The sequence below is a fragment of the Mixophyes fleayi genome, chromosome 6, assembly GCF_038048845.1.
Source record: "Mixophyes fleayi isolate aMixFle1 chromosome 6, aMixFle1.hap1, whole genome shotgun sequence".
Lineage (NCBI taxonomy): Eukaryota > Metazoa > Chordata > Amphibia > Anura > Limnodynastidae > Mixophyes > Mixophyes fleayi.
The window spans coordinates 51592011-51618271 of NC_134407.1; the positions used below are offsets into that span (position 1 = coordinate 51592011).

Sequence of the window (26261 nt, forward strand, 5' to 3'; positions counted from 1 at the left end):
AGATCTCAGAGTTAGATACGATCCCTTATTACCTCGTGATGTTGCTACAGGGTGCTATACATTGGCACGTACTATACACATTTAGGTAATGTATGCAAGAAATAATGCCTTAAGACATGCTATAAATTCCCATGTTCCAATAACATGGTTTCACACACTAGTTAATATATTCAGCACTTTACAGATGAGTTTTCCTGAATACTTAGGCACTTGGGCAATTTTGACTTCCAGGATAAATGTTACTAGCAGACCGTCTTTGTTGTATGGTAACGCAGTACAAAGGGGTAGAGAACATGTCCATGTGGTATCATGAATCAGGAACAGTACATACCAACATGATATCACAGCTCTTTGATATCGTAAGTCAGTACCTAAAGGTTATTTGGATGTGTTAGGTCCCAAAGGACATATATTGTTTCCGGCAGTCATTACACTTACTCATACTTGCCAACCTTTTTAAACTTCTTTCCAGGAGATCCCAGGCAGGGGGGGGCGTGGCGAATGGCGTCATTTTGGTCCTGCCCCCTGCGTAAAAATGCAGTTTTTGTCGTGGGGGTGGGGCCAAAATAATGCGAATCGCGGCATTTTGACCGCTAGATGCTGTTTGCGGGATATTTGCCTGCTCTCCCGAAATTTCAGGAGTCTCCCGGACATTCCGGTAGAGTTGGCAAGTATGCACTTACTGCCCCACTGGTAGTTAAACTGGTGGTGTAGTGGAAAATCGATGTTCTTGAGAATGCAACCTATAAGTTCACTTTTATACCACACTTAAGCATACAGTTATGGAATACGGGGAGGCAGACACTTGGTGGGAACCAATGTTAGGATATATCTATCAACTCATTAGGAACCAGAGCAGAGGCGGAACCAGAGGGGGGCCATCGGGTCAATTGCCAACCCCCCGTCCGTCCGTCCCCCCCTGCCAGCAGCACTTTGCATACCTTTAAATTGCAGCTGAGAGAGACGATCAAAGTGAAGGAGGGGGTGAGGCCAACCAATCAGATTGTAGGAGGGATGTGGTTATGCTAAATCACCCCTCCCCCTAAATAAAAGTGTAGCTCCGCCCCTGAACCAGTGACACCCCTGAAGCGCTTAGCAAGGCACACAGAGCAGACAGCCATTCTGAGGGACATACTGATATTAAATTGACAGCAAATTAGGAATTTTGTAATGTCACTAGTCCTTAGGGAATTGCTAGTCCACTAAATGGCTGCCCACCCCAGGGACACTAAAGAACAATTACGTAAAACACATAACATGTATTTTCTACTATCTTAGAAAACGATCTCAGCTTATATTTGCTCCAAATTATATCTTAAAAAAAACACATCAGCAACATGATTATGTTTTATATATAGAAGTTTATTAAACATTTGACAGTTTTACATCTTGTAAAAATATAAGTTGATACATTTATAAATATAATATGCAATTGGATAATGCTTGTATAAATGTATAAACAGAGTGAAATAATTTTATAAAAATTATATGAAATGGAAGGTGAGTATGTAACAATGGCATTTAAAACACATTATGAACCAACAAAGAAGGACTATTCACAGAATAATCAGGGTAAACAATCTTTTCAGCCACAGAAATGACTGAGAAGATTTGCAGCAATAATAATAGGAATATATAATTTACATTTTACAAGTCAAACAACAAATACCCCCAAATAACATGACTCACAGTCATCCCAAGAGATTTAAACAGCACCTGTATTTCAGACTCTCTCCCCTCCCATCTTATGTGACAGATCTGTTCTGTAGGTTCCTAACATCATTACAGAGACGGGGAAGATGAGGTGGAATATAAAGAACAGGCAGGAGGGCAGAGGACACAGGGAAGAGATAATGGGGGAGTATTAACAAACCTTTGCCCATAGCAACCAATCAGATTCTAGTTAGCATTTATCTAGTGCATTCTAGAAAATGATAGCTAGGATCTGATTGGTTGCTATGGGCAAAATCTCCACTTTTCTTATTGTAGAAGAATTGATACATCTATCCCAATGTGTGCTCATGTCATGCCCAGATGCCCACCCATATAGGAGGGATGTCACAGTCAAATACCTGGGCACTGTCAGACCCCGACCACAGGGTAAATATACCATCTGTCTGTACATTTAACCCCAACCGACAGATGATTAATTTACCCCTTGATGTCTGTAGGTTCATTTCAGTTTCTCTGTGCTTATAGCTCAAATCTCAGGATTATTCAGTTCATGTGCCTTATATTACCTTCATCAGGTAGGTGCTGTTAGTGTCACTTACTTTATGTTTTACATTTAATAACAATTGTTCATTCATATTCAGGTTTCACACTTAAAAGCTAAACAGGAATTAGCTGTGTAAATTATAGGTGTGACATGTTTCATTCATTCACTTACAGTCTAAATTATAATTCTTTTATAAAAGGCACTATATACAGTGTCAGAGCAGATTACTGCCATCTCTGGCTGTAGAGGGTGATTTCAATGGCTAAATACAGTGAATGAAGCAAAGAGCCTAATTTAGAAAATCTTCTGAGTGGTGTGTGAGCCTTCATCTGCGCCTGTGTGCCTAGACTTACTCCAAAGCGCATGGGTTTGCAGATGGCAGTGTTTACAGAGGAGCAGAAATCTGCAGTAGCCAACGGGAGAAGTTAGGCAGAGTATGGAGTTAGCGCACCGTTTGCACCTAGTTTGGCGGAGCAGTGCAGAAACAAGATTCCATTCTGTCCACTGAGATTATTGAAATTAAATAAAGTGTTGCAGTGGGTATATTGTTAATGGCTGTCCTTGGTTTGCAGATGACACACAGCTATTTCCACTCTGCAAAATACTTGGTTTTTGCACCAGCTTGAGCTGGCACAAATCAGGTTTGGTACTATACTTTTGATGGGACAAGTTTTGAACCTCCCAGTTGCACTTTATCAGTTCTGATAAACCAAGCTGTACTAAGCTCTATTTAATGACAGGGTGGTTCTAAGGTAGTAGGGGTTGCACTTGTGTGATGTTTACACTTTTGCTTACTGCGCCTTTTTGAGATTTTTTTTGCTTCTCTGCAAACCTAGTGGCACTTCTCCTTGTGAACGATTTAAATTCCAGTGTTGGATCCTTAGGATGCTGAACATGTCATTTTGGCAACTGAAAAAGCTGGATGAACTAGTAAAGAAAATTTAGAGTAGTGGCTGTTTATCATTTCAATATCTTAGCAATATGTAATGTAAACATATGGAAATAAAAAGTACTTTTTACTAAATAAAAAATGGTGGTATAGAAATTAGAAGATGTGCTATTACCCTCCAAGTAATCGTGAACAGTACTTTGATTAACAGACCAAAGAAATTGTAGCTGTAGTGGTCGCAAAGACAATACAAATTATCTGCCTGTAAACATACATTGTATATCAGTTTCCAACATCTTAAAATGTAATAAAATAACTTTGGGCCTGATTCATTAAGGAAGTTAAGCAACAAATTGAGTAAGTTTTCTTGCTTAAGTTTTCTGGACAAAACCATGTTGCAATGCAAGGGGTGCAAATTACCGTTTTTATTATTTTGCGCATAAGTTCTTTTTTTCAAACAGCACACAGATACTTGATAGCTTATTTGTACACTGAAATTTAAAAATTGATCTAGTTAAAGAAGCCAGCATTTAACTTATGTGCAAAATAAAAAACTAATTTGCACCCCTTGCATTGTAACATGGTTTTGCCCACGAGAAAACTTAAGTAAAAAAAGATGAGTAATTTCCTTAATGAATCAGGCCCCTTGTGCTTAAGTAATAATAAGCTTGTTTACTTTTTGTGTTGCATATTACTAAGTACTGTTAAATAAAAAGGTCTGTTTATATGAAAATTAATATAGAAATGTTACTCCAGGTTAATGGATCCATTCCAAGGCAAAGCCTGAATTATCTTTATCTAGAAAGAACTTTATAGTGTAAGTACATCCGGTGGTCCAAAAAAACCTATACTACTTATGTATTGGAAATTATTTTTTTATTTTTTTTACAAAAGTGTACTTTATTGATTTTAAGCTATAATTATAACCATTGTGTCTGCCTTCATATGCCCTAGAATAAGGGTTACAGGTAATAAATAGTAAGACTTTCATAGGAGCACACAAATCATTGCAGAGTAAGGGTTTTGAGTTAGGAGCAAATCAAAGAAAATTAGCAACTTTTCACCTGGACAAACCACGTTACAATGCAAGGGGTACAAATTGACTTATTTTTTTGCATGCAAGGGAAATACTGGCTGTTTTTTTCACGAAGCACAAAAATACTTGATAGCTTTATTTTTACCCTAAAATGAAAGTTGATCTATGACATGCTATACCTCAACTATAAATCTGTCCCCACATTTTAAATTTTATCCTCCCCCCTTTCTAATGCAACATGGTTTTTCCAAGATCCAAATTTGCCCCTTTTTTTGGTTTGCTCCTAACTCAAAATCAGGCTTTAAACATTTAGATGTAATTCACAGATAATCAGACTTTTAAGATGTCAATATATTCTTACAAAAGGTACATTTTCCTCTTAAACCTCATTGGGCATTCTTCACAAATAATTCCCTACACATTACAGTCAAACATGCTTATACATTCTGTATCTTCTCTTACATTCCCTATCTTTATTGCCATTTATCAGCTGAATCTTCACATATCTTCATCTTTCCTGAAAATACATAAATCGGTACCTTTAATATTACCATATCATATATTGATTTTGTAAGCAAGTCTTTAATTGTCACAAATATTGTGGTGTTTAGTTAAGAAATAAGATTATATTGCAAATTGTTGTTTATAATAAAAAAATATTACATTTACATTCCATCCACATTAGCAGACCCATTATACTAACAATGGTTATTCTTACACATATGTCCTATGTACCTCAAATAAAGATACTAATACTGTTTTGTTTCTCTGTGTCATATAGCACAGAACTAAGATATCCACACAAACAAATCCAGAAGGAGTATGATGTATAAGCAATAACAATTCTTCCTATATATGCTTATATTAGTAAGACTATTAAAAGCAGAAATGAGGTTATTGATTCATGGGCCAAAAAAGACATATTCTTTGCAACAATTTCTAATAATAAATTGCAAAATATTTTATGCTGCCCATATACATTAAGCTCAAACTAAATTATTAACCTGGATGTCATTGGACTAACTGATGTGAGCTCTGAGTGGTGAACAAACTACCCCCACTAGACCACAGAGGGGAGATAGGCAGTAAAGAGCATGAGTGTATGACACAGAGATGTGGGGAGCACTGTGAGAGGGCACACGGAGCATAGAAAATGATCAGCAAAGAAAGAAGTTTTTGTCTCCTAAAATTGCACTTTGAGTGCTGAGTGGTCAGAGGATGACTGCACACAAATGTTGTTACCAGTCATCTTCAGGCTCCATTCTCCATCAGTGATATAACTAGGACTCTCTTAGGCTAGATACACACTGGAGGTTTTTCCAGCCAATCATCGGGCCAATCAGCCTATATATACGACTGTCTGGTCAGATATCGTGTTAGTGTGTATACTTACATGATGAACAACAGTTGTCCCAAAGTACCGATTGTCGTTTCATTTGGTTGGTCGGCATATTTGGTAATTTTGTTCCAATCACCTTCCAATCCTGCAGTGTGTATGTACTCATGTTCATGATCTCCATAGAGTTTACAGAACCAAGGTCTTTTCAGTTGATGCCAGGAATGAACAATGCAGGGGACGCACAATTATCATTACTGCGGTATTTGCTGTGCATTATTACCGGTACTACGGTAATTGCTGCGCATTATTACCGTTAATACAGTAATTTCAATTCTGATCAATCAGCATTGAAATTACTGTAGTATTAAATCTGTATTAAAATCTCCGTAGTAACGGTAATAATGTGCGCCCCACTTTGTTCTTTAGAACAACGCAGGGAAATAACTCTACTCCTAAATGTAGAGACTGCTGTAAATGTAATAATTTGTTTGTTCTGAGACTGAATGTTTCGTTTCAGAGTCACAGAAGCTAATGACATTTGTTATGACATGTGGATAGCTATAACAAGGCGGTTAATCAGTGTGTCAGGAATTAATGAATTAGTGACTATTGTGCTGTCAGTCTCTATATGACTAGGGAACCAGATGAAGAGCACTGATCTGAAGGTAATCTTGTGTATTCATGAAACGCCCGTCCGGTCAGACCTGCAGTCGAAGGTACAATCGTTGTAGAATACAGATTGGTTGGATAATTCTACAGTGTGTACCTAGCCTTATTGGGCTCGTATTGGGGGCGACTGCATGATATTGCTGCTGGTCTTACAAATAAATGCCAGTAAAGCTAAGAAGTATTTACCTGTTTAGGACATGCAGACTGGACCAAGCATTTTCTCTGTTTACTTTCTGGCCAAGGACAATCATTGAATTTCTGTCTCTTCGCTTGATGTCAACTTGTACAATGTCAGGTCTGAGGAGATAAGTGAGGTAGTAACTGATATGTTAGAAAATATTGTAGTTATGTTTTGTATTAATTAAATGTGAACCACATTTAATTCAGAGCATCACATGAATAAGTGGTCTTTTGTAAAAGACCTAGGGGTATATTTACTAAACTGCCGGTTTGAAAAAGTGGAGATGTTGCCTATAGCAACCAATCAGATTCTAGCTTTCATTATGTAGAATGTACTAAATAAATGACAGCTAGAATCTGATTGGTTGCTATAGGCAACATCTCCACTTTTTCAAACCCGCAGTTTAGTAAACCAAGCCCCTAATCTAATCAAATCTCTTATATGGGTCTATTTAACAAAGGGTGAAAAGACAGATGCCTGGAGGCCAAAAAAACATTTTCACAGGTGAACAAGGAGATCTGCTGGTGTAGGCTATTTAACAAGGATAATGATGGTACAAGCACCACAGTAATACCTGTTCTTTTATCACCATCTCCAGAAAAATATTTGAATAAAGCATTTTTTCAATCGTCAATAGTTGTAAAATATTTTTTTAAATAAAAATAAAATATATATTTTATCTACGTTTAAACTATCATTATTATTTTTTATTTAGTGAAACTGAAAGCCCACATTGGCATCCAGTTCCACTGAACAACAGAGAATGGCCACCAGTTTGAATTGACTTTATATATGACCCTTTAGACTTTATTTACGTCTAATATGACTTATATGGACAGTCAGTGGTCCTGAAGTGGTTAAGTGATTTAGTAATAACTGTATATGGAATGATCTGTCCCTAGGCAGGTAAGATAATTCTATGAGCAATACAGCAATGTATTAGGGGAGTTTACAAGATGTAAGGAAACAATTTTAGCTGAATAAACATAACTAACGCTGTCAATTATTTTTTTCTTTCCTGTGCGATTAAACTAAGCGGGGTCAAACAAATGTAACGTTTCAAAAAAAAAAAAAAATCATGTTTAAACAAAAAGTAAGGAAAAGCATAAAAAATGCTTTAGTCTGGATTTTCTTTAGCTCAAAACAATAGAAGGAAACTCAAATGTTTATTCCAGCTGCAAATGTGACAGTATGGGTTTATTTAAGAAAAAAAATAGGCTATTTCCTTACAGAGCATGTACAAAAATGTCACTTATACTTTCCTCCCCGTTTACATCCATCTAAATTATATTCAGTACAGGATATCCCACCCTGCAAAACCATGAATCGCTATGTTGAATGCATGGTTCCTATATTTAAGGTAAAGTCATAGTTAGATATATATGATAACTGTAAAACCATTCACTTTTGTGCCAATATAATTTACCTGCTTTCAGTGTCAGACCACTTTGGTATAATCTACCTATCTGTAATAGTCACTCTGAGGAGAAATACAACCGTTCCAGGCTCTTTCTCTCACATACCTCCCAAACTTTAACTTTAAGAAGCAAAATAGGTACAAAATAAGCCCTGTCCATGATCCAATCAGACCCTGCCCTATTCACCCAAACTCCACCCAGATCTGTCCAACCACACCCACATTCATTCAAAGCACATTCCACCTTCTTCCTGGAGATCTGAGAATACAATACAGCCATGTTTTTGAAAAATTTGGGGGCATTGATATACAATTAAATCACATTTTCTTTATTTTACTGTGGGCATTAAACAAAGGGCTGATGCCCACACATGGATCCTCTGGTAACTTTAATTCCCAGCCCATACCTGTTCAAGCCTCGGGCAGTTGGATAAGCGAGGCAAATAAGAACAGCCCACACATTCTCATCCTATCACACAATATGGTTGGCCCACAAGAAACATCACATGACATCATATAGAGAGCTATTATATGACATCATGGGAGAATAACGATATAAACCTTGTGTACGAGTGAATTTATTTCTAGATGGATCTTACTACAGACTGGTAAATTATACATTATTAATTACCCAAGATTTGGAGCCAGCTCTAAAGGGGGAAATTTTATGATTTTGACCATAAATGAAATAAAGTATTTACTCTGGCAGGAATTACCTGAGAAAGATGTATAAAAAAAAACCTTAATTTTATAAGCATATAATCAGTGGTCTAAGTGGACATTTAGAAGTAGCGGTATGGAATATGTAATGGGAATCTAAGTGAATGGAATGTGATAGTGTGACAATGATGGCAGTAAGAGAAGTGGCGGTATCACATACCTCCATATATCTGCCAACTTCAACCACTGCATATAATGAGAACAAATAGTCCATCTTACCTGTACAGCTGAGGGCAGGATCTCTTTAGTGATGCTGAGGATAATCCCAGTTTATTCTGATTCCTATTTTTTGTCTTCTTAAGAAGATCCCTGACGCGTCCCCATGGGAGATCAAACTAAAAATAACAAATAGGTGTTACTTCATAATGTATGTGCAATGACATCCAAATCCACAGATCACCTTCAGCACACAGGAATATGCAATAAAGCTATATAGATTGAATTTGTATAATTAGACAGCAGATATTAGAAAGATATTTGATACCTAATTTACACCTCTTGAGTTGAGAGTACATTCTTACAGTAAAGCATCTATGATCTATAGTCTGCCGTTTTCTGAGTATAGATAATACCATAGTCACCAGCTTATACAGCAAGTGATACCAGTGCTCACTCTTTACTCTATAAGACAATCTTACCAAGCGTTATCTCACTGGTGTATGTATATCATTATCATCTATATAGTGCCACTAATTCCGCAGCACTGTATAGAGAACTCAATCACATCAGCCCCTGACCCATATATAAAATACTATTATAATCTGTCTGTTGTTAGTTATTTTTGACTCATCTTTTGCTATGCTAAACATTTCTTGTGTGCATAATAACATATTTTTTTTTTACCATTGAGCAATGTTAAGTATTTATTTAAATTGTTCCCTTCTACAGCACTTGTCCATTGCTAGCAAGCTCTTCCTGCCAAAGATCTCATGCTGGAGTTGAAAAGCAAATATTGCAAGGTTTACACATGTTGTGAAATAACAGAGGAATGTCTAAGTTTGCAATAGGAAAAGTAAAAACATTCCTATTATCTACAAGGCATGGATGACATGGTGCTTCCCAGTTATCGCCTCTCTTCTTGGAGGCCAAACGATGTTACTCTTACCCTTTATGCTGGTACTAGACTAGTATAACTTTATTACTAACCATGTGTAAATGAGGGATTTCAGTGAGGACAGTAGTAGATGTTCTCATCAATGTGTTAAATAGCCATCATTTTTTATCTCTTTGTGTTACAGACTCAATATATACACAACAATTTTAATCCAGCTAATATTTTAACAATAGCTGGTGACCATATGGGTGTTCACTTTCATATGTCCAAATGTGGACACTAGTAACTATTTCTGTTACCGAGTATTCGAGTATGCCGTTAGCAATCTTCATCCATCAATCAGATAATCTCATAGACAACCAACATACATTTGAAGGCCTGAATCAGTGACTTTGGTGAATTATATTTGATCTTTACTACCAACATTAACTGAAACGCAGCCCAACACACTAAACTAAATGCAGCCAATTAGATAAAAGTGAACAATTGGATTGCTATGTGTGTATCTAGCTTAAAGAATTACTAAACTTTAATTATTTTTATTCCACCTCCCTTTAATCGTAGTCCTTCAAATGAGACCATGAGAATTCAACCCAATACTTTATCTCTTGCTAAATCTCATTGGAAAAGTTACTCAGGAGAGATGGCCAGAAACAAACCCTAGGGCAGCACGGTTGGCTAAGTGGTTAGCACTTCTGTCTCACAGCACTGGGGTCATGAGTTCAATTCCCAACCATGGCCTTATCTGTGTGGAGTTTGTATGTTCTCCCTGTGTTTGCGTGAATTTCCTCCGGGTGCTCCGGTTTCCTCCCACACTCCAAAAACATGCTAGTAGGTTAATTGGCTGCTATCAAATTGACTCTAGTCTCTCTGTCTCTGTCTGTCTCTCTCTCTGTCTATGTTAGGGAATTTAGACTGTAAGCCCCAGTGGGGCAGGGACTGATGTGAATGAGTTCTCTGTACAGCGCTGCGGAATTAGTGGCGTTATATAAATAGATGATGATGATGATGATGATGAAGAAAGATTGCATCAATTAGTTGTTCATTATTAGGCAACATATGAGGATAATGGAGATCCTGGTTTTTAAGGCTTAAATGCTAATACACACTGTACAGAACCCAGACACAAAACATCCACTGCATGCAGCTGCATACACATACCAGTCCCAGAAATCTAGTAAACCCATTTGGAAAAAGTTGCTTCAAAGTCTATTTATCCAGCTGCATATTGTTTTATGTAGAAATACAATTCAAGCTCCAGATGACATTTTGTGGTCAATTTGTTAATACTTAGCATAGTTAATCCTGTTATTGTTTAGAATCTTATAGACATGTATTCCAAAATCTATGATATGAATGTCAAAATACTGGTAATCTCCAAAACACATTAGTCACCAGTTATTAAACCTGAGATCATTTTTTTCAAGTTTTCCGCTAAGGACAATAACAAAAAATGAAGCTTTTCCCTGTGTTCTTCTGATTGTTACTCTTATGCAACCTGCCACAGATTAAGGCTGCACAAAATAGTCCAACATATCTTGTCAATGAAAACACATTGGTGGAAAAGTACAACCTTCAAAGCAACAGGTGTGGTCTAGTGCCAAACAATACGTAAAGCAAAGGGGGTATTAAGTCATATATTAATATCCTGGGATAGTTGGGGCAGAATGAGAAGGGACCCTGATAATATTACTCTCCAGGCCCATGACGCCATTACCCAGTTATTAGAGGACAGATGCGAATCCACCAGTTCCGGGTTGGGAATGTTCCCAGTTACCCTGTGAGAATGGTAAGAAATCATAGTGGAACTGAGTCATTGTTTTACATTTTATGTGCTGGTAAAAATGACATATTAACAACACCAACACAAATAATAAACAGATATGGGCAATATAATAATGAAAACTTTATGTACCTTTTTCATATCTTGTTCCGATTGAGCAAAGTTGTCGCTGTAATTCCTGTCCCACACTTGTTTACTTTCTTTGTCTTCATATTTCAATTTATTGAAAGTTTTTCTTAGCCCCAGTATAGAAGGACTTCTCCAGCCATCTGTTTGTGAAGGATTTCCTACAGAAAGAAAAATGATGATGATGATGATGATGTAGTGAATGTCAAGTGATGCTTATTCTCCACTGACTATAGGACATGACGGTACTTCCCCGTGAACCCATCTACTTTCTCCAATAGTTAAAAATATTAGGATACAAGCACTCCCGGTCACTCTTCTACCGGTGGTAATCGTATTAACGGTGATGTAAACACAGACAGTGTTTACACCTACATATTTAATATGATAGTGAAGAAAGCGACATGTAAAAAATAACTACTTACCTGTAAACAGACACACTGGAAAACCGATGTAAGGAGAGGGCGACACTTCCAAATTACATCACTTGCAAGCGTGACTTGGACATTTCGGATTTTAAAGCGGCAATGCCCAGACCCATGGAAGTATTACCTTTACCATAGAGCTTAGGGTTAGGGGTTAGTGTTAGGGTTAGGAATACAATTAATGTTACCATAATTAAATGTGTTCGTGTGTTGCCGCTTTATAAAAAAAGAAAATCCAAGTCGTGCTTGCAAGTAACGCCATTTGGAAGTTTCGCCCTCTCCTCACATCGGATTTTCAGTGTGTCTGTTTACAGGTAAGTAGTTGTTTTTTACATGTCGCTTTCTTCACTATCGTAATAATTATGTAGGTGTAACCACTGTCGGTGTTTACATTATTGTCAGCTCGTACTACACCCCTCTTCTGCACTTGTAGAGCATTACTGTGTCACTCCTCTACACTTGTCTTGCTATCATCTGTACTATGACCACAAACCGATTTCTTTTAGCTATTGTACATAGAGAAGATGAATATATTACAACTATAACTCAATACGACTTTCCCCCCATCTCTATCACAGCTTGCATAAAATGACTGTCAACTTCAATATTAGCACTGCCGATTTAGATGCAAGTGCAGTTTTTGCACTTTTGTCAAAATGGCCATATGGAGACACTGTACATTGTAGTGAATGCAATGTGAATGTTGTATTTATATTGTGTCATATTGGCTCATTCACACTGTAGTCTTGACATTAGCTCCCATTTTGCTGCGACAATGGGATGTGCATATTCTTTTTATTGTGGTCTGTTTCTGCACTATTAAGTTTATTTCAAACAACCAGAAATCTATAAACAAAATACTGAAACATTTTCTTTAAAAGTAGTAGAACATGATAGATATGTTATATGAAAGTGAAGCCATAAGCTATACATAGTGGGGGCAGCCATTTTGTGAGCTGAGCCAATATGTAACCTATCAAGTCACCGGGAAACAGCAGCAGCACTAGAGGGATGTAATATTCCTAGTGAATCGATAGGCTGCAGTCTCATGAATATAGATTAAGACCACAAAATGTCTGCCCCCGCTGTGTGCAGGTGACAGACAACCTTTAAATGTAAGAAAACCTATTATGCTCGTCCGATCTGTTTGTCTGTTTATATGTACTCAATAAACAGGCCCCACATAATGGACTGACTTTATAACAGAAATGTTTAAGTAATAACCAGGGTCTGGCTGGCAAATATTAGCCTGGGTGGTGAGACTTGGCTCAGTAGCCTATTAGGAACATTTTAAAGGAAAAAACTGCAGGTAGCCCAGTGGCCCAGCCCAAGGTAGTACGGGACTATTGGGACCAGCCCCCACCCCAGCCAGCCCTGGGAATAACACAGCTAGTAGTATCTCAAACAGCTAGGTTAAATGTGATTTATTGGTGAAAAGAACAGAATGCAGCTCAAGCAACTATTTTTTGTTGATGGTAGCACAATAAAAAAAGCTCCTACATATACCTATTGTTTCATTGAATTTTATCAAGGTGTGTTAAAGCAGGCGGATTGTGATAAGAAACTAACCTTTGTAGCCAAACCTTTCATTGTTAACGCCAATTTCTGGGATCATGGAGAGGTCAGATTGGTTTCCACTTTGTACAAACATACTGTGCGGCCGGTTCCTCCTTACAGGAAAATGTCTTTTAGTCTCCTGGTACGGACTAAGCAAAACATTTGCTGCTCCACAGGAGCAATGCTGTCCAAGGTACTCCTACACCAAGAAGAGAGGAGGCATGTGAGCTGTTCCATCTCAGTCCTTCCAGTCAGTGCAGTGATATCATGCTCACATTGCTAGCATTCCAAAACTAAGCTCTTTCTAATGGAATTCCTGGATCTTTTAACGTACCATTTTCTCCATACCCTCTCTGGGTAGACAGGCACCGTGACTGATTACATGACAATTTGTATACTTTAACATGCATTTATGAGCATCCTTTGACGTATGTTTGTGTTTAGGGTTATCTAGGTTCTATGTTATCTGCTTTTCACGTCATGCCTGTAGTATAATGAATTCACAAGGCATTTATTTCAGTGCATACATTTCGAGCCACTTACAATAAGAACAGGTTTAGGGGCCTATTTAAGAATTACGGGCTTTTAGCCCTGTTAAGTGTCATCGCAACGATGACAGATGACTTTTCGGACAATTTATTATAAAAGTCATGTCGAACCACACACCGGATAGGAGGCTGTCCCGGCGATTACTCTTTTCTAAGGAAGACTCTGGGTTCTGGCCCGGAATCTTTACTGTGCATTTGTGTTACACAGTGCAGGGGTGAACAGCAACGTGGCCGGAGAGAGATCTGAGGATCTCTCTCCTGTGATGTTCTCCCCATAGGATTGAATGGCTAACCATAGGGGTCAAGCTCCAATGGCCTCTAAGTCATATATTACCCCCACAGTCTTCATAACTACCAAAGAGTGATCAATAAAATAAAGTGACTTAAACACAGATTTTCTATCACAGAATCAATTATCGCAGCTTACCGGTGATACCGGCTTGCAGAACCAAGAGTAGTCTTACCGCACCCCAGGCTAGTCTTAGGAGTATCGGTGCATGCGTGACTGTTGGTTCACACATGGGCACCGGAAGCCCTGACTCAGGTTTTCAGTTCCACTTGCAAAAAAAAGTTAAAAATATATAAAAAATATAATACAATATTTAATTAATTTTGTTGGTGGTCCGATTGAAACGAGGCTTGTGGAGGATTGCCCTCCCCATGTAGTGTATGGGAAAGCTTTACTGGAGTGTAAATAAACCCATCAAACTCATATGTGCTTATAGACAAAACTAGTGCCATGTATATTATAACAAAAATATGCAATAAATAATAAAATAGTTTCACACACATAGACAGTAGTGTTTTGTCATTTGACAGTCATGGTACTCTTACCTCTTTCATCTGTTTCATTCTATCTTCCTTTTGTAAGGTAAATATTTGCTTTTGTAGTTTAAGATTATGCTCCTGAAGTTGCCCAATTTTTTCTATAAGTTGACATATGTGTTCCAAGTATCCAAGGCCTGAGCCGAGCACCTTAGATGCTCCCTGGTTTACCTGCAATATAAACAAGACATGAATTTACCTTCTCAAATAAGGTGTTATCAATGCAGGGTTGTCTTATTTGTTAGGGGTTCTGAGACGTGTAGTATATGGTCTGATGCTGGGTTAAACATATTGGGCGTGATTCATTAAGGAAAGTAAGGCAAATAAATGAGTAGGTTTTCTCCTGGACAAAACCATGCTACAATGCAAGGGGTGCAAATTAGTTTATTATTTTGCACATAAGAAAAATGCTGGGTGTTTTTTTCATGTAGCACACAAATACTGGATAGTTTTGTTTGTACTCTGGAATCTAAAGTCCTACCCTAATTATAAATCTGTCCCCTCATTTTAAATTTATCACCCCCGCCAATGCAACATGGTTTGGCCAGGTGAAAAGTTACTATTTTTTTTGCTTTACTTTCCTTAATGAATCAGGCCCATTAACATTCATTCAAATATTGGAGAAACCCTTTTATCTTTTGTTACATTAAAAAATATATCTTATAGGTTGCCTTCATCTATCGTCTTACTACAATAATAATACATGTTTGGTGGCACAGTGGATAGTAATATTGCCTCAAAGCACTGGAACCTTGAATTCTATTTTCACCCAGGAGGCTACCTGTGTGTGGTTTGTATGTTCTCCCCATGATCCTGTTTCCACTCACGGTCCTTACTGACATACCGCTAGGTTTATTGTCTTCTGACTAAACTGATCCTGTATCTGACTACCTGGGATGCAATAAGTGAATAAACCTATCTATATAGCGCTGCAGAATATATCAGTACTATAAAAATAATAATACACTCAGGGCCTGAGTCATTAAGAAGAGCAAAACATAAAAAAGGAGTAACTTTACTGGGCAAAACCATGTTGCATTGGAGGGGGAGGTTAATTTGTAAAATGTGTGGACAGATTTATAGTTGGGGTAGGGCATGTCCTAGATCAACTTTAAATTTCAGTGTACAAATAAAGCTATCAACTATTTGTGTGCTACATGACACAACAGCCACAATTTAACTTATGTGCAAAATAATAAACTAATGTGCACCCCTTGCATTGTAACATGGTTTGTCCCAGAATACATTTACTCCTTTTTTTTTTTTACTTAATTTCCTTAATGACTCAGGCCCTCAGTATTATACAAGTATTACTGCTATAAAGATGACAATTTAATGACACACATAATAATGTATTTTAAATTAATTCCTTTTAACCACTGCTGCTACAAATTATGGTAATAGAGGAAGGGACTGTCATTCCAGGGCTATTGAGAGGCAAAACCGTTTTCCTTTTTTGTAGAAAAGAAAATCTGGCCCTTCACACACCACTGAGAATTACAAGGAGGTGTTTCTGAGAGTTACAAGGAAAGGAAGGGATCACTGCATTTAACCAGATAAAGAGTGTTACAAGGTTACATCAACAAAAGAGGTGTAATGAAGCATGGTAGGGCTGACCTCATGACAGAGTGCTGGGAACAAGCAAGATCTACCTCTGTGCTGAAGGGTCAGTCACACTACTTGTTGTCACCTTTGGCCTATCTACTGCTAGCACATAGTTATCCCTAGCCCCAGGTATCTGCTATCTGGGTCTATCATGTCTCTGAATTCCTGGCAACAGGGATAAGCCAGTATGCAGGTAACTTGTTTATCTTACTAAAAGTGGACCTGTCAACAGGATTTTGTTGTTTTTTTTTTCATTTCAAAGTATATATTAAAAACCACTTATATGTCATGCTAATAATTTTTTTTCAGCTTTACTAGCAGCCCTACCCTAAGCCAGTGGCATTCAACGAAAGCTGTTCCCTGTCATATAACATGATAGATATCCTATCTGTATCTGCATTTCATGTGGTATATGCTCTCATGCGGTGTAAATATATGACAATGCTTCATCTAAGTATTGGAGAAACCTCATATGTTTGCATTGCATGAAAAACACATGTCTCTAGGTTGTCCTAACCTATAGTCCACTGTATTTGTATAGTGTTAGCTCATTCTGTCTATGTTACATTGTATCCGGGGCTAGAGTGGACCAGGACTGAGATAGAACACCGTTCCGCCAATTATTTCTTGCAGGGGAGCTGCATTGCGTCAACTCCCTGCCCTCCTTACTGTCAACCACAGCTAAAGCTAGGTACACACTACACGGTTTTCGTCCAATAATTGGCTCAATCAGCCAACATACGACCGCTCGTTCAAAAGTCGGGTCAGTGTGTGTAGTGACACGATGGTCGAAAGTCTGCCCAAATGGACGATTGTCGCCTCATTTGGTTGGTCGTACCGTTTAATATTTTCGTTCCAATCTTGTTTCCACTGTGTAGTGTGTATAAACTTCCAACTGATCCACAACAGTGAGTACGAAATTACAATCATTGCTCACGACAACATGGCTGTAAAAAGTCGCTAACGGGACGTCCACTCTTCCCTTTATCGTCCTAAACAAGGCTAGTGTGTATGCAGTCCATGGACCGATGTAAAATCGATCGGCATGAAAAGTTGGTGGAAAATTCTGTAGTGTGTACCCAGCTTAAGGTAGTGTCTAGTTCCCCTTCATAATAAGGACCTTCTGATGTTGTAGTGGGACATGGGAAATACAGACTGGTGAGCTGTTGGCAATGGGTGGTTAGGTAAGAGACATATAGGGCTATGGATTTATTAAGTAGTATTGGTGGTGGAGTTTTCTTTATATTTAAATGATTAAAACTGTTGCTAATTCATTATTGTAAATTATTTGTTATATTTTTGAGTTATTTAGGTGCTACTGGAGTAAAGATGGTTATATTGTGATTATTGCCTACCTCATATACAAACATAATCAGTAGTCACATGGCTTATAAATAATATAAATTCATTTAAATAATAGTGATATAAGAAGATAAAAAATAAAGGTAATATGCTCTTACAGCATAAAAAGGAATATCATTCCTGGGACACAGAGAAGTTAAACCACGCGCCTTCTGGTGAAAACAAATCTTTCACACATGATTTATCAATAGTCACATTTTCCAGGTGAGAAGGATGATTTTTATTATTGCCGTGATAAAAAAAATCTCCCATCTCTGCAATTTACCCCAAAATTATTGCTGGGGCAGCTGAGCGATACTCAGCTGCCCCGGAGTACTAATGGTTAATGTACCACTTTGTCGGCCCTGGATTGGCATGCACAGTGGAACAAATACCACCGCATAACTTGGCTTCACCATGCAAAGGCACCTACGGGCTAAACAAGAACAGTCTCCATCGCCTGTGAAAACACATATTTTTTGCCTTTTAATAAATAGGCCTCTAATATTTAAACAGTGGTGTCTCTGCCACTCTAACATTGGATAAATAAATACAAATGTGCCATACCCCCAAATGTGGCGGGCCATTCCTGATTTGTGGCACCTAAAATGTGTTTTCTGATTTGCAGGAACGGCCTCCAGCCAATCTGAGAATGGTCCGTCAGATGGAGGGTCCGGCTTAGCAGATCAGGGTAGTGGTGAAATTGTGTCCCGATTTTACCTGAGGTATGACGTTCCACTTGTTTTTTTTAATCAAACAGTAAACTCTTTAATGTCCTAAAGATTATAAAGAGAAGTGTTTCAAATTAAATTTCAGTAATGTAATAGTCTTATTTATAAATGTCAAATAAAGTCTGAAATAAAAACACTGTACAGCTCAAGTACTGTTGCTCTCTGGAGTGATATTGTGTTCAGTAGCACTCAGCATCCTACCCAATCTGTATATACCCACGTAGATCCCACCTACACTTGTGACAATCACGGATTTAAAAACATGTTCCATGATGACATGCATAACAGAATCAATGAAGTTGAAACTGACTAAGAACCCAGCAACATGTAGTACAGCTGTCACCTGCACTAGATTTTAAACAGCTTTTTCTTTCATTTACCAAATACACATTAGTTCTTTCCTTACTGCCAATATCATCACTTGATAAAAATAACTGGACTAATTCTGTGGAAACACGCAGTGCACATTTTTTTTAGACACTTCATCGCCATTTACAAAAGAAGGAAGTGAATTCAAAGCTTTCCCATAACAAACGCACTATTAGGGAAATGCCAAACCAATGACTTTCCGTTCTGTGCATTATGTGTGGACTAGTGTGAAGATCAAATGTTCAACAACAATACAACCCGGGGTACACGATGACGGCTCAGGATTACCTAGGCAATGTTACACAAGTTCCGTACTGATTCATTTACAAACCATCACTGTTCATAACTCACCCTTTTGGCATTTTTCAAACGTTATTTTCTTACATCATGGAGTCAAAGTACATTTATTTGGTCATTTTTACCACTGATTAACACAATATACTATGAGATGTCAAATAAAAAAAACATATCTTAAGCTTTTTCTTAATTACAAATTTTAAAAATAGACAATAATCGATTCCATCCTTTTTTCTGAGGTAACCCTAAATAAACTGTGGAGCAATCAGTTTTCTTCAGAGGTCACAAGGTTAACTGAAGATCACCATTGTACAACTAAAATATTTCAAAAGAATTACACCTGTCAGTGAGAGGTCACACAGCTGGTTAGGGCATTTCCCTCCCAACAAGGAAGAGAGATTGAGATTGAATTATTTGGCCTGAGTGCTAGGTGCTATGCTTGGTGCAAGCCTAACACTGCGCATCATACCAAGCTCACTATCCCCACCGTGGGGTGGAGCATTATACTGTGGGATTAGTTCTCTCTTTCAAGGTCAAATAGAGGGTAAAATGGATTTAGCAAGTTCTTGAAGGAAAGCCTGCTCGGTCTTAAAATTGCTGTATTCTTCTAACATGATGGAGCTCAAGAAATATTAGGAATGGGCACAAATTGCAGATGTACAATGCTGGTAGAGTCTTGCCGAAATAGACTTACAGCTATAATAACAGCTAACGGTGCTTCTACCGAGTATTAAACCAAGAATGGTGAATACATATTGTATGTCATCAGTTAATGTCTGTTTTGTATTAGTAATCAATAATATAATTTGGTTATTTGAAACTAGACAGTATTTTGTGCCAATTTGTGGTAGGAATAATCACATTTTTATTCCACAATGTAAATCTCCCAACAAAAAACAAACTAAACGAATGAAACCATATTATATATTGTATATTGTGAGTATATATATATCATCATCATCATCATTTATTTAAATAGCGCCACTAATTCCGCAGCGCTGTACATCAGTCCCTGCCCCATTGGGGGGGGGGGGGGGGGGGGCAGAGAAACCCCCCAACAAAAAACAAACTAAATGAATGAAACCATACTATATATTGTATATTGTGAGTATATATATATTTCATCATCATCATTTATTTATATAGCACCACTAATTCCACAGCGCTGTACATCAGTCCCTGCCCCATTGGAGCTTACAGTCTAAATTCCCTAATATAGACACACACTCACACAGACAGACAAAGAGGGAGATTGACAGACAGACAGAGACTAGGGTCAATTTTTGATAGCAGCCAATTAACCTACTAGTATGTTTTTGGAGTGTGGGAGAAAACCTGAGCACCTGGAGGAAACCCATGCAAACACAGGGAGAACATACAAACTCCGCACAGATAAGGCCATGATCGGGAATCGAACTCATGACCCCAGTGCTGCGAGGCAGAAGTGCTAACCACTAGGCTACTGTGCTGCCCATATATATATATATATATATATATATATATGTATGTGTGTATATATGTATATATATTCAAAAAGTAGAGAGGGCTCTCACCATTTAAGACATATAGATTATTCTTTATTTTCAACCCATTTCCTTTACATTGTAGTCGACGTTTCGTTCTCATATCCAGACATTTTTCAAGGCAGATTTACATACAAGACAAGCATAGTCTGTGGCATTTACATGATCATTAATAGGTATTAAGGGGCCTAATTTGTACCAAAAAAACATACCCTACACCATTATACCACCACCAGCCAGCACCGTTGGCACAAGACAAGATGGATCCATGGATTTATAATGTTTACGCCAAAGTCTGACCCTACCATCTGCATGTAGCAGCAGAAATCGAGGTTCCTCAAACCAGGCAACGTTTATCCAGTCTTCAACTGTTCAGTGTCAGTGACCCCGTGCCCACTGTACCCTCAGTTTCCTTAGCTGGCAGGAGTGTACACCAGTGTGGTCTTCTGCTGGTGTAGCCCATCCACTTCAGGGTTCGACATGCTGTGTGCTCAGACATGCTCTTCTGCTTACCACTGTTGTAACCCATGGTTATTTGGATTGTTGTCCCTTCCTGTGAACTTGAACCAGTCTGACCATTCTCCTCTGACCTCTCACATTAACGAGGCATTTTTTGCAGACAGAACTGCCACTCACTGGATATTTTTTGTTTTGTGCATCAATCTCTGTAAGCTATAGGGACTGTTGTATGTGAAAATCCCAGTAGATCAGCAGTTTCTGAGATACTCAAACCATTCATCTGGCTCCAACTATCATTCTACTGCCAAAGTCACTTACATCACTTTTTTTCTCCATTCTGGTGTTTGGCCTGAACAACAACTGAACCTCTTGACCCCGTCGGCATGGTAAATAGGTTCAGTTAGGATAACACAGATCTGGGTACTGTACAAAGCATAAAGCAAAATATAACTGAAATTTTAAATGCAAATAAATCTATATGAGAAACTTCAGTGATCATTCACCATCCCAGTCTCAGCTTAAAGTTCAGAGATTGTCTTGTTGTGAACCTGTTATATTTTCCATTGTAGTTGAGGTGTGTTTGTAGATTTCTTGCTTATTTTGTTCTTGGAGACCGGTGATTTCCCAGGCTGAACCCTGCGGAGGCCCAAAATGAGGTTGTTCTTGGAAATCTTGGATTTATGTTTTAGACCTGATTCAGGAATATTCAACTTTTCCATAAAGTCAGAGTGATAGGTTTTCTCCTTATGATTCACAATAATACATGTAGAGAAACCATCCGAACAGAATGTTGTTTGCTTTGAGGGTGTTAGTTAAAGATTGTATGTTTGTTCTCTGCTGCAAAGTATTCCAAAATAAACTATGGAATATTTGATTTATTTCTAATGAGATTTCATGTTTCTTCTTTTATTATCTCTCCTTTAAGACGGAGATCACGAATCCTCAGGATGAAGTCTCTTGGTTTGCTGGAATTAAGATTTGTTAAAGCCCTCAAGTATTCCAAGAACTATAGAAATTAGCAAGAGCTTTGGTGATTACTGTTTCTCAGACTGGTATTCTTCTTATTGTAATACTGTTTCTCCTGTTTTTACCAAATATTGATAAAAATGAGTTACAAATAAATATCAGACTGATCCTATATGTGCAATGGTGCAAGGGGTGCATATGCAATGGTGCAAGGGGTGCATATGCAATGGGACTTCATAAATCGTTTTGTCCGTACCTACCTCTAAGGTGCAACCATCATCGTCATCATTTATTTATATAGGGCCACTGATTACGCAGCGCTGTACAGAGAACTCACTCACATCAGTCCCTGCCCCATTGGGGCTTACAGGCTAACAAACACACACACACACACACACACACAGACCCGAGAGAGGCTACATACTAGTATGTTTTTGGGGTGTGGGAGGAAACCAGAGCACCTGGAGGAAACCTACGCAAACACGGGGAGAACATACAAAGTCCACACAGATAAGGCCATGGATGGGAATCGAACTCATGCCACCGTGCTGCTAAGATGATTTGTGTATGCAATACTGCATTGTGTTAGGTGGCCTATATTACATTCAGGTATTGTGCCACGAAAGGGCAATAAAATATTTTTTAAAATGATTTAATACATTTTTAATAAATCTGTATAATTGTATTTGGCAATAGGCCCACTTCAACGTGCGTTCCCCTAAAACATAACCCTATCAGAACATATGATTAAACCATAATGCTATCTGTGACACATCCAATAACATAACCTAAGCTTGCCTTCACTCTTTTCATTATTCAGGTCCATTTTAGTAAATACCATAGTGGTTACAATACACTACTTGACAGGTCACTGTTGTGTCTATGCCGTGTGCTTGCTCCCACATGCCTGATAGCCACAGGGAAAGAATCCCTTTATACTGCTGTATTGCTGCTATAATCTCATGCTGAGGGCAAACAGATGGCAGCACAGCTGGACGTTTTTGCTTCAGGTCAATAAATAGAAATCTCTTTGAAGTGAATACAGGGGTTTCAGGCCTATGAACCAGACATGTAGCCAGCGCGCAATTATTTCTAGTATCCTGTCTGTTGCAAAAGAAGCATCATCTTTATAGTTCCATAAGCTGCATTGAATATTAAAGTGGCCAAGCCGTTATATAGCTCACTTACTATAAGGTAACTCCACGTTTCCGCCTATGCTCATTTAACCAGAACATTACTGATCAAATGTTTAGAGGTTAACCCTTTGCATTACTTCCATCCAGATGTGTTGCTTAAACTAAATTAATAATTGGACAATGATTAGCCAATGGGCATTGTTGTATTATTTCCCATACTTGCCAACTCTCCCGGAAAGTCCGGGAGACTCCCGAAATTCGGGTCAGTCTCCCGGGTCCCGCGAGAGTTGGCATTTCTCCCGCATCCCGGAATTCCCTTGTTAAAATGGCGCGATTCACCGAGACGCGATTCTCTGTGAATCGCGCCATTTTGCCCCCATCCCGAGAGTAGATAAGTATGTTAGTTACCCATGAATTTAAAGCTATGCACGCATGTAATGTGACAATACTGAGAATAACATAACATGTTGTAACTAATATGAATATTACAGATCAAATATGAATTTAATTTCTAAAATCTCTACAGTGAGTAACTTGTAACAAGAATATCATTTATACTAGGCAAATGGTAATTACGGAAGATTTTGTTCAACTTGCGAACGGTTTCATAGAGGAAAATATTGGCAGAGAATAACTAAGTGCAGTATATGTTTTCATTACTGATTTTACAGGTAGAGGGTAATTAGGAGGAAACATAATTTAGATTAATATTGTATATACAGCGAATGGTCTGGGTTACAGAGGGCAACTCCCTCCCATTGTGGACATTACCTTGCTATGTAATTAGAGGGGGTACCTTATCCATATACATCATTTAGCAAAATATGTTATTGATTCTTTTCATTTATATAAAATTTAGTTTAAATTTAATATAGAGAAACACATTATACAAGCTTTGCTCCTTGTCTGGGTGCTGCATCCAGGTTAATACCCTAAAAACAAAGTGCTGATTTTACATCCATATTTCATTGATATAAAATTGTGGTGATAACCCCTTAATCCACATTGCAGTGTATCTGTGTCATCCCCTGTCCCAAGGATTACATTGACCAATTTGCATTGAAGAGCGGTGATAGGAGACGATTGAAGCTGCTCAATCCATAATAAGTTCTAGTTTGCAGCCTTCAAAAGTCCAGCGGACAACACTGTGCGTCAGGCACTATATGCACAGTAACTATAGTAAACAGCCCCTACAGAACATGAAGCGATGGCTCAAAATATCACTACTTATTGATTTCCTTCCAATAAATTACAACATTCTCCCAAACAAGATTTTAAAGCAGACAGCATATCTGATGAATCGAACTATGTAAAATAAATAAACCATGGGTTGAAAGAAAGGTCATAACATATACACTGAGAACAAATTACTGTCACATATAAATAAGCCCCTGGGTCTTGCAAGACCTGCTGCAGAAGGCTCAACACACTCAGCCCCTACTGATAGAGCGTGTGTTAACTTGCTAAAAAATGAGCTTACATGTCACAGACTTGCTGAGTCTACAAAAGAGGTCTTCCCATAGGGTATTTCTTTAAAACGTGTCTAAAAATAAATCAATAAAGTTAAAAAAAACTAAAGACATAGCCACCATTTATAGATAACATACATCTAAGCATGATCTGTAATAAATAATGCAGTAAGTAATCCATACTAACCAACCAAACCTTTTGCCATGGCTAAGTGCAATTTTGCCTGTAATATCCTAATTTCACTTGGGTAGACACGAATAAAACACCACTATTTCTTTTTTAATTGATTGTCCTTAAATGCAAATAGAGAGATTTCATTTGCGTGGGAGAGCAGTAGATTGAAGAGAAGACACACAATGGCACTGAGCTTGATACTACCTAGACTATCCTACCTTCAATGTTTAATTTCCGCTATATAGCACAGATATGTCCTGCAGTGTTAAACTCTGCCCTGAAAATAGCTTTTTTTTCCCCCTGTTTTTCTTTTTTGACTTAGTAAACAGTGTTGGAATGCAGATAAACACTTACATTAAATGTATAGCAAAGGCTGTATATTATTATGCTGAATATTGTACATAAAATAGTGTAGTTATACTTAACAAAATATGTAAACCAATATCTATTTCACTCCATTGCAGTAAGTTCCCATGTTAGAAGGGAGGTGTTTTTCCAGCTAAGCAGGCAGATTTTGAGTGACAACTTTGCCGGTTTTGGATTGGTTGATTCACAGTAACTCAAATGCCTGTAGAATCAGCTTTGTGACCTGAATAAGATCTGATTAGGACAGTGACCTAAGATGTGAAGAAGCTTTTTTAATGTAGCAGACAGGTGACACATTACTTTTTAAGTGAGCTGCAATGGAATTTAATGGTATCACTGAATAATCTATTTGATCACAATGGTTTGTATCTGAACATTGAAATTTTGGGATATAGTCATCCTTAAGAACAGCTGTTTAAGAGCAGACAAAATCTTTTTTGACTCATAAAATTACAGGGTAGAGGTTCGTCATTTTTTGCTTCACTTAGGGGCGTATTCAATTGTTGAGAAATTCCGCCGCGTAAAAACTACTACTGTTATTACGGTAATAAATAGTTAGCTGGATTTCAGCTCGCGGCTTAGGGAGCTTCGAGCTGAAATCCAGCGAGAAAATTACCGAAGTAACGGTTTTTCCGCGCACTATTACCGTAATAACGGTAATAGTGCGCGGACCGCGGGATTTTCTGCGTTTCTGCCGACAATTGAATACCCCTCTTAAAGTTGCCTACAAAAGACAAAAAATATAATGTATATGGGATTTGTTTTTAACATAAACCACCTTGCTTGTAAGTATTCACATAGTTTTCATCTATTTTACTTAGCTTTTTGCATCAAGCTGCTAAATTGTTTACAATCTGGTATGTGTCTTGCAATTACCATGGTAGCCACAGTTACATGACATATGATGCAGTGAACAGAGAAGCTTCTCAGCATACACATTCACAGCATAATCCCTTGTCCCTCCATCACATGACCACAGAGAAGCTCTGTGACTGACTGGCTCAGACTCATAGATCAAGTTACACTTTCCTTGGGAA

General features: G+C 38.0%; 1 protein-coding gene across 1 annotated transcript in view; it reads right to left on the bottom strand.

The window, feature by feature from the left end:
• Window positions 1–1383: 1383 nt before the first annotated feature.
• The window catches only part of LOC142161171 (uncharacterized), a 50663-nt gene continuing 25785 nt past the window's right edge, over window positions 1384–26261 (bottom strand). Inside the window, exons 3-8 of the mRNA XM_075216478.1 lie at window positions 14797–14958; window positions 13427–13613; window positions 11439–11593; window positions 8689–8804; window positions 6338–6448; window positions 1384–4660 (exon numbers count right to left, since the gene is read on the bottom strand). Coding sequence (XP_075072579.1) covers window positions 4642–4660; window positions 6338–6448; window positions 8689–8804; window positions 11439–11593; window positions 13427–13613; window positions 14797–14958 — 750 coding nt within the window. The 3' untranslated portion in view covers window positions 1384–4641. The remainder of the gene's footprint in view (window positions 4661–6337; window positions 6449–8688; window positions 8805–11438; window positions 11594–13426; window positions 13614–14796; window positions 14959–26261) is intronic.